The sequence below is a fragment of the Lates calcarifer genome, linkage group LG14, assembly GCF_001640805.2.
Source record: "Lates calcarifer isolate ASB-BC8 linkage group LG14, TLL_Latcal_v3, whole genome shotgun sequence".
In the NCBI taxonomy this organism is placed as follows: Eukaryota; Metazoa; Chordata; class Actinopteri; family Centropomidae; genus Lates; species Lates calcarifer.
Genome location: NC_066846.1, coordinates 455,901 through 466,322, shown reverse-complemented (window position 1 = coordinate 466,322; position 10,422 = coordinate 455,901). Strand labels below are relative to the sequence as shown.

At 38.8% G+C, this 10,422-nt stretch overlaps 1 protein-coding gene across 1 annotated transcript; it reads left to right on the top strand.

Annotated features, from left to right (window-relative positions):
* The first annotated feature begins 5,774 nt into the window (after positions 1–5,774).
* Positions 5,775–7,390, top strand: si:dkey-6n21.13 (P2Y purinoceptor 3). Its single transcript, XM_018693877.2, is given in 2 exon segments — positions 5,775–7,340; positions 7,342–7,390. Coding segments are annotated over 2 exon segments (1,452 nt in total). The 5' UTR covers positions 5,775–5,937.
* The last annotated feature ends 3,032 nt before the right edge of the window (positions 7,391–10,422 follow it).

Below are 10,422 nucleotides of genomic sequence, written 5' to 3'. Positions count from 1 at the left end.
ATTTAATTTAGATTTGTTATAACACATTGCGATTGCTGCATATCTTGGCCAGGACATTCCTTAAAATGGGATTTTTAATCTGAATGAGTCTTTATACAGTGGCTAAATTTAAACATTTAAAAATTGAATACAAGATAAAAGCATGATCAAAATACCTAAGTGGGGGACAGTAGAAATAATCCAAATATTTAAAAACAATATACAAACTAGAATATAATAATTTATACTCAGACCACTTTGGGATGGGATGAACTTTCACACTTATCAGTAAATTTTGGGTGGAAAGGTTGGGATTTGGGGCAACTACTCTGCACCATATGATATAAATTGATGGAATCAATTCATCTGTCTGTGCGTTCCCAGGGTTATCAGCCTCCATTGCAAAACATCCAACACAGTTCAGTGGGCGAGGAAAAAGCAAGTCACACACACAGACAGGTGAAGCGAGGAAGAGGAATTGGATGACACACAGTGAGGGATAGAGGGAGGGACTGAATTACCAAGGAAACTGGTCGGACTCTTCAGAGAAGCAGCAGAAAAAAGGTGAAAACTGAAGTGGTCCAACTGTCAGGGACACTAATCCAGATTGCCACAACCCTGATCACTGCTTTCAGTGGATGTTTGCTGAGTATTTTATATATAACCAGGATAAGGTGTATTTTGAAGCTGCGGACATACAGTATAGCTGCACTGCAGTCAAAGCCATTTGGAGTGTTTTTTGTATTTTCTTGTGATTATTCTGATGGGTACAGATAGAACGGAAGCCATATGGAGTAAAAGTCATCGCTGGCACAGGTAAGCTCTTTGTCTCACAGCAGATTGCAGTGATGCAGGTATTTATGAGTTTCATGCAGTTCCCTTTACACAAACACTAAACTTTTAATGCAAGCCTGAAGACTTCACAATGGTTATTTTTTGTTCAGTGTATTTACCAAAGCAGTAAAACAGTTATTTTTTCAGTTCATCAGTTCAAGGATTTGATTTGTAACTGACTTTAAAGCGTGCCCTGGAACATTTCTTGATGAGACTGAATATGAATTCAGTGGCAGATGATACACCAGGCTGGAGTTTATGTAGCCTGGGGTTTTGCAGAAGCTCAGAGGGTCTTCCTGGAAAACTACCTCTTTGAATTGGCCTCCATTTGGTCCAGAAAAGAAAGATGTTCACTCCTAGTGATGGGATCATAAACAAAACAGTAACTCAGTTTGTTAATACAGAGCATTTGTGTGTCTTTCAAAAGTCTCAGGCCTAAAAAGTCATAGAATGACTTGAACTTCAACAAGATGAAGAATTTTAACAAGATTTTTAGATTTAGATTTAGATTCAAACTAATGTTGAGCCTCACATTTGTATACTTTACATTTCCTCATGTCAAAAGGCTTTATTGTAGTTAAACTGACTAATCTATCATACTGAACAGCAGAGAGAATCTAAAAGAAAATGTGGTACTTAACTTATCAAAATCCTATACTAAAAGGTCATTAATCTAGCAATGTACCTGAGCAAATTTGTTCATAAAAGGTTTTTCTTGACCAATTTTAACTCAAAGTCCTTATTCATGAATGGGTGGAGCTGCTACTGGACCATAACTACAAATAATGTATAATTTGTGCTGACCATTTTTGAAAACATGCTAAACAGTCTTGACTGTTTGGGTGTATTGTTTCTACTGTGTCAGACATCCTCTGGTTTTCATTAATTTCTAGTTAGTAACTAGTAGTCTCTAAAAACTTGCTTGAGTGAACACTAATTATATAAATGAATGGAAGCCAGTGAGAACAGGAATTGCACTGTATTGTGGGTAGTCATGTTGTCATTCACGCAGAACCAAAACATCAACAGATGATGACAGGTAACTTGGACGAAGACACTAAACTCAATAGTAATGTGGTCATATATGCTGCAACAGAGACTGTTAAAGTGTCAGCTAGCATTAGGCAAGTTTTAGCCATTCTCATATCCAATACACATAGACTGTATATAAAAAGATGATCGGGGAATGTGAGCATCAATAGCTCCTCAAAATCAAGTGACCACTGTTGTGTTCAGGGGATCAGCTTCTCCAATTACTTTTATTTTCTCTAAATGATGCTCTTTTGCCTCCTCATTAAGTTTCTCTAGTATTGGTTTACACTTTTACATCTCATTGACACTTTTTATTATAATTCTTCTTATTTGATATTAGATATTGCACTTAATATCTTTAGATCTTTTACCTTGGAGTTGTACTAAGTTGTACTGTGAATCTCAAAAATAAAAGTCAATCAGAGCTGAGGTCGTTTTATGTCATTTATTATTCTGGTGTAGGAGCAGGAGCAGTAGCTTGTAGCTTCTTTGGGCTCCTTCGATGACAGTCTGAGCTAGCCGCAATAAGCTGGTTTGCCCAAAAAAGAGGCATAAAAAAGTTCTTCTCAGCTTGGAGACCAGAACTCCTTGATGCTGCCTCCAAGTCGGGAAGTGGAAAAACACTATTCTTTAATGGTCTCCATTTTGGTTGTGTGTATGGTTGTGGCACTATAATATATATACTATATATATATATAACAGTTCACCACTCTGATGACTTTTTAATCTCCACAACTTAACTTTCAAATCAAAAAGCAAGTGTTGTGTTGCTGACATCACCATCCTGAGCTCTATAGGAGAAAAAAATACAAAATGCATTACAAAACCTCTGAATCATAGTTTTTATAAGGGTTAACTTGGACATAAATGTGATATTTGTATTAAATGTGTTTGTCCTACCATTTCAGGCTGCTGCTGGTTTCCATTCATCTCTGTATATATGAAAATCTATTAGCAGACTCTTGAAACTTGCTTAAGTTGTACATTCCATCACAGTGAATGTCAAGCCTGCAAAAAAAAAAAAAAAAAATCAGTGCTTGGACATATAGTAATTTAAGCAGGTTAACCAGATTTTTCCCAGGAGAAAACATGTATAGCTGTAACCAGGTTTCTAATTTGTTTTTTGCAAATGAGCAAAGACTACACACTGGGAATATATCACTGTGACAGAAAAGTGACAAGAAAGATTGTTACACATGTCAGTGCTTATTTATATTCAACATTAATTGAATTCAAAGTCAGATGAGAACCTAAAGTACTCTGAATAAGTCTGTGCACTCACTACAGAGTCTGTCCTGTCACTACACTGTCCTAATAGATTTTCAGATGGAAATTGATGGCTGCTTGAAGCTGTGGTATAAACATCAAAAGATAAAAAAAAAATGTGTAGCATGCATTCAAAAACAGTCTGCACAGTCAAGGAGCTAACCCTTGATAACACACTGGTTATTTAAAGGGGTTACAAACTACCTGATGCAAATTACTGAATGGTTTACTACATTAGGTTTACTAGGGAGGTTATTTCAGTAACCATTAACAGTTGAATAGTTCCACACCAGAAAGCAGGTAAATGCTTTCTGTAGCTTCAGGAGGAATTTTGGACCATTGCTTTTCCAGCTCAACATATGCAAGTCAGTTTATTATACAGCGCCAATCACATATGAAGTCAGTCTCAAGGCACTTTTCATATAGCACAGGTCTAGACCACCATCTTTATAATATTTACAGAGAGAGACCTGACAATTCCTATCATGAGCAACATTAGCTGACATTCTTAGGATACCTGGTGTGAATTACCTTTTTATGGTTATACTACAGCATCTCTATTGCGGTAAGATTTCTGCTCGAACTGGATCACTCTGAAAGATGGATTTTCTTTGTCTGAGGTCATTCTGTATTAGATTTACTGCCATGTTTAGGGTCATTTTTCCTGCTGTATCATTCAGTTTTTTCTGAGCTTCAGTTGGTGGACAGCCATCCCAACATTATCCTATTGGATACTTTGATAAGCTTGGGAATTCATTTTTCCCTCAATGATGGTGAGCTGCCCAGGCCCAGAGGCAGCAAAGGCCCCAAATCATGATGTCCCCCCTATTGTACATCACTGTTGGGATGATGTTTTCATTTCACAGGTATACAGTGCCCTCAGTTTCACAGGGCACACAAAACATTTTCCCAGTAGTGTTGTGGAATGTCAAGGTGCACTTAGTGATGTTTTGTTCCTCTGTGGTGTCGTGCCATGCTTGTTAAATAACATTTTAATTGTGGTAGGCTCATGAATGGAAAATGTTGACCAGCTCCAATGATTCCATTAAGCTTTGTTTGTTTGTTTGTTTGTTTGTTGTTACATATATCCATAAATACAGATAATTCCAAAGGGTTCACTTAATTTCTCTCGTCATTGTATTTGTGTTTTACTGTAAAGTGTTAGTATAACCTGAGGGTGGAACATTTACACAAACACATACTTTTGCACCTGCCTATGCACTGATCCTAATATGCAGCAGTACAACTTTTCAACTGAGAGCTGAAGTGTTGCCTGAGTTAATCCTGTCTAGCTTTCTGTCTGACTTTGATGATATTGTAGCACTTCTTCAAGTGACATACAATCAGAATAGGTTTTGGGATTGTAAAGACAGGCTATAGTCAGTGGAGAGAGAGCAAGACCTGATGAACAGAGGGATGGAGACACCCAAGGCAAGCGTGGTTACTTATTGCTGAGCTAATGGGGTGAGAAGGGACTGAATCAGCAGCATACCCTTGTACACAGGAAGGCAAACAAGCACTAAGAATCAGCAGCATACAGCAGGAGGTCAAACAGATTGCGCAAAGGTCCTTGTCAACAATCAAAGAATAGGGGGAAGGTGGGGTGATGGGAAGCTTTCCTCTTTCCAATCCTTCATCTCAATATTAGCCAAGAAAACAAATGTAGAATGTTTTTCAGAGAGAGGCTATACTTTAATTGGTGATTTTAGCTAGAAGCTAACATCAGCATGCTATGATACTGACAATTTAACATGCTGGTGTTTGTGAGGTAATATTTATCATGTTTGCTCTCTTATATGCTCATCACTGAACACAAAGCACAGTCAAAGCTGATGGTCATGAACAAATGACAAATTTAAATTTTGACCTGATGATAAGGAAAGTTAAAGGGGCACCAAAATTGTGGAAGAGTACATTATACCAAATTTATCAAAACAACAGGTAAACGTGGACATTAGATAGACGCACAGTCAGTCTGCATGACTTCAGTCAATCAGATTTTTCCTAACTCTCTCAAACCCTGCATCAATATTTGCTCTTGACTTTCCAAAGTTTTAGACAGCCAAATACAGAGTGCAATAAGCGGGTCAATGGGCCTGTGAGACTGGAGCACCTCATGAAAAAACAGACAGTTTAGAAAGCTTAAAATCTCAGCCACCATTCAGGGGACAGAGAAAGAATTCAATGTAAAATGTAGTTTTTAAGTGAGATGTTCAATGTGGGTTATCTAACTATATCTAGTCCAATTCCCAAGTATGTAATGCTTCAGTTTTGCCTCAATGGAAATCTAACTGATAAAAGATGCCTGGAGGTCTGTGACATGGAGAAAGCCTGGTCTGCAATAATGCTCAGGGAATTATGGGGTCATCAGCATAAAAACTGACTCTGGAATTTTTAGTTGCAAGACAACTATCATTTATGAATACAGTAAGTAGCAGGGGGCGTAATATTGATCCTTGACAGACACTTTTATCAACCATTTATAGACTTGATTTGAAACACATAACTCCATTTCAATGGAAAGCATCTACTAGTTATTTTGTGAAAAGAGCCAGTAAAATACTACTGAATGTGCTGCTAAGCTGAATTTTAGTTGATCAAATGAAGTGAGTCCCTATATGATTATAGGTAAATAACCAATTTGTCTCTTTATCTCTAGGTAAACACCCACTCATGGATCTGAAATCACCTGAAAATCTACTGTACAGGATTATGCATACATACGGTACAGAGTACAAGGATGACAGAGAAGAAGCTTGACAGAAACATTTAAGCCACAGCCTTGTTCAGATTCTTCCTCACATGAAAATCATTTAATTCCTCACAATGTCATCCAGAAGTGGGGTTCCTCCCAATATCAGTGTCTCAGTACTGCATGACATCCTCAGTTCCTCCTCACCCTCTTCTTCTCCCTCCAGTACCCCTCCATCTTGCAGCATAGATGAGTCCTACAAGTACATCTTCCTCCCCATCTGTTACTCTTTCACATTCATCTTCAGCATCTTCCTTAACTCTGTCGTCCTCTACCGTTCCTTCCGTCAGACCAAGCGTTGGAATGCCTCTCTGATCTACATGGTCAACCTGGCCTCTACAGACTTCATGTACGGCCTGTCACTGCCATTCCTTGTGGCTAGTTACATCATGCGTGACCGCTGGGTCTTTGGGGACTTCATGTGCCGCCTGGTCCGTTTTCTCTTCTACTTTAACCTCTACTGCTCCATCTTCTTCCTCACTTGCATCTCTGTCCACAGGTACCTTGGTATCTGCCACCCAATGAAAGTCATCACACTGGAGACAAAGAAGGCTGTCAAGTGCACTTGTGTCCTGGTTTGGATTGTGGTCTTTGCTTTGACCTGCCCTATCTTCCGGTTTGCTCAGACTGGTCATGTGACAAGACTGGGGTGGATGGGCACCAACATGAGCAGCACTGACAACCCAAGCCATGAGACATCATTGATAAATAGTAATGGAAGCCATAGTGACTTGGAAGGGGTTACTGAGGAGTACCAGAACTGTTGGGACGATGCCATTGATAAGGAGTTTCCTGATTATGTACCCTATGGCATCATACTCCATTTGCTGGGCTTTTTTGTGCCTTTTTCAATAATTGCTTGGTGTTACTCTCATGTTGTGCTAACTATATTTAGGACTCTGCATTCACGACCCTCGTCCCAAAGAGGTTCAGGAGAGGGAAGACATGAAGGAAAGGAGAGAAATGAGAGGGCAAGCCCTGCAACAGGTGGAAGAGAAAGAAGAGGAAGCGATGGACTGTCAAGGGCAGTGGGAAGAGATGAAGGAATTTCCATTTTTCTTGGTGCCCACTCCCCATATGCCAATCGCAGACGTAAATCTATCAAAACCATTGTCACCATCACCCTCCTTTTTGCTCTGTGTTTTTTTCCCTTTCATGTTACTAGAACCATCTTCCTTCTGTTGAAAGTGACAAAGAGAGTCCCCTGTCATACCATGACCATGATCTCCATGTGCTATAAGATTACAAGGCCTTTGGCGTCATTCAACGCATGGCTTAATGCCCTCCTTTACTTCCTTACTAAAGACAAGGGGGGAGCTCACTGCTGCCAGACAGTAAACAGCGAAACCCAACAACATGGTGGGCTTCTATTGCCATTGAGAATGATGGGAAAAGGAGAGGATGCAGAGGAGGGAGGGATGGAGGACAGACTTGACAATCAGAAGAATAAAGCACTTCCATCATACATGAATAGAGCAAGTCAGATATGTAGTTGAATTAATGTTTTCATGGGAAATAAAAGAATGAATTTTAGATGCACTGTAGAATGTATTTTACTGAAAAACAAACTATTATACAGTGGTGGAAAAACGTTTTTCGGACACCCCATGCATTTGTGAAATATTGCATTAAGAATCACTCTTAGGTCTTCAAATGCAATTTCTTTGAGTACAGTCACAGCCAAAATACTAAACAAATCCTAAAAAAGCCATTAAAAACTTAAAATTGATTGGTTCCATAAAAATACATAAGAAATTTTGAGTATTGGGTCATTTTGGTACCAGTGATCCACTAATGAAGGTCGTGCTTTTAAAAAAACACTAGTTTTTCTTGCCGTGCTTTGTGTCTATATAAAGCCAGCACATTTTATAGTTCAAACCAAACAGTGTTCGATGGCTGACTTTTTGATCATGACTTAAGGCTCCTACAAGAAGCCCCTGATCAATGAGAGACAGAGGTTAGCCTGGCGTTGTTAGCCTGGGTCCAAGCACACAAGAACTGGACAGCCAGGAATTGGAAGAAGATTCTGTGGTGATGATTCCAGCTTCCAGCTTTATCCTCCTCCTGATAATGTGAGGGTATGCAGAAGGCCAGGTGAAGCTTTATCTCCAGCATGTACAGTACCTACTGTCAAGCATGGTGGAGGCAGCTATCATGGTTTGGGGATGCAGGAGTCATCTCACTGTCTGTGATGGCACATTGAACTCTGTATAAAGTATTGTGCCATTCTCGATACCCACATGCTCCCTTCTGCACATGCACTGTTCCATTGAGGTCAAAACTGGATGTTTCAACAAGATAATGCCCCTTGCCACACATCCAGGGCCAGGAGAACTTGGCTACAGGAGCACTGTATCCAAGTCTTAGAGCGGCCAGTTCAATCCCTGGACATGAGCCCCATTGAAAATCTGTGGTGGATTATCAAAAGGTCTGTTTCAAAGCGTAAACCAAAGAATTTAGAAGAATTCAAAGCAGTAATTCAAGAAGAATGGGACAAGATTACCCCTCAACAGTGTGAAAAGTCTCGTGGGGAACATGCCAGCCAGGATTAGAGCTCTACTGCGTGCTAATGGCAGGACTACTAAATATTGAATTTGATGATGTGATAGTTTATTTATTTTTTGTTCAGTGTTGAACACATTCTCTGTTATTTGTTGACTTTAATACCGACAATGTTGAGAACTGACATATTGAAACTGTCAAGAATTTAGTTCTGTTTTTCTTGTAAACAATAAACAAAAAAAAAAAAATGTATTTGTTTGTGTCTGTCCTAATGCAGCCACACCTTTTGAAACACAAAAAAGATTTTTCCCCAAATATTTCATGATAATATTTGAGATTGTGTAAAATTTTAAGGGTGTCCAAAAACTTTTTTCCCACCACTGTATAATATAGCAAAAGCAGTGACTAAATGACACAAGCAAGATGCTGAATGTGCCTTTTGTTTCTTATGTTTTGTACCTAATAACTGGTCTACTGCAAGTCATAATTTGACAGTTACTTGGTGGGTAAATGCAATATGAATGTAAATGCACGTCACTTCATCATGACATGAAGTCGTATGTATTTGAATGTTATGATGGCTTGATCCAGATAAAAGCAGCTATGAACGTATATAGACTGTTTTATAATCAGTTTTTGATGAATCATTATCACTGGGTGTCTGCACTACTGCACCCCCACTCATTTCAGATGCACCCTAAGTGTCTGATCTCCACTGCTGATGTCAAACTACTCCAACTAGTACCAGGTTGCCTCTTAGCTCTCATTACTCCATATAAGCCTGTATATACTCTTCATTCTCTGGATGACTTTTCATAATACATGAAATCATCCCATTTCAGAGCCATTACCTTCACTGGCCCTCACCTTTGAAAAAGTCTTCCTGCTTATAATAGAAAAGTTTCTTCCTTGAAAACCTTTAACACCAGACTCCAAACCCACATTATCCTTCTCCTCAAACATATAACCAACTGCAGCCTATTTAGCTGTTTCACCACGTCTGTAACCCTCATCATACATTTTACACTATTAATCTAAACTGGCTACATTGTTTTTTTCATTTTATAATTAACATTGTTACAGTTTTTGTTGTTATAACTATGTGTCATTGTCTCATTCTACGCTGTATTTCATCTCAATGATCTATTAATGCAGCTTACAGTGTTAGTATTCTTTCTTTAAAAAAATGTAAATATGATGGACCTTAGTATGGCAATGCAGTCAAATAAATCTTCATTTGACTTAAACTAAAGTGTTGGACAAATGGAAGTTTTACCTATTGGTGGCACTATGGGAAAAGTCAGCGGAATCACTAAAGTGATTAGGATTCAATCTTTTGAGTACCATGAATGTCTTTACAATAAACAGGACATGCTAAGCATCTCAAAAGCATTGTTCTCACAACATTTCAGACTGCACTGGGGTGGCTGCCAATGTGAAGTGAACATTTGTTCTGAATGCTTTGTCTTAATGACCCAACAGATGTTGGCCACCACCGACCAACTCTTCAGCACAGAAAAACAGTCTCCAATCTACCTGTTTTGGACAGCTGAAGAACACTAGGGTATGCAGAAGAACCACATATCATCTACAACATGGGAAGTGCAAGACAGAAGTCTGAATCCAGACCCTGGTGTTGCTCTGAATCCTAGCAAAAAGCCCATATTCAATGCTGCCTTTTTAAGAGAACACCTTACAGCACTGCCAGTGTATACAGCACATTACCATGCAATATTGTTGTATATCATTAGAGAACAGCTTTAGTTTTTAAGTTCTGTTTCTGGTTAAAGTCACCTAGGATTTTTTAAAAATAAATTTACCTCTTCTTATCTGTCAGGCACCGTCTACCACTTATAATAACTCTTGTTACATTGTAATGCATAATGGAGGATTAGAGCAACTCCTATAATGAATTATGCATGTAGTGCAATGCAATATAGGGGCATCTGCAATACATTAGGTTCCAAAGAAATTATTATCCAGAGTTTTTTCTGTGTTTTGAACCATTAGATATCTGCTCAGCTGTGTAAGTCTGCAAAACAGGAACATCCACCACT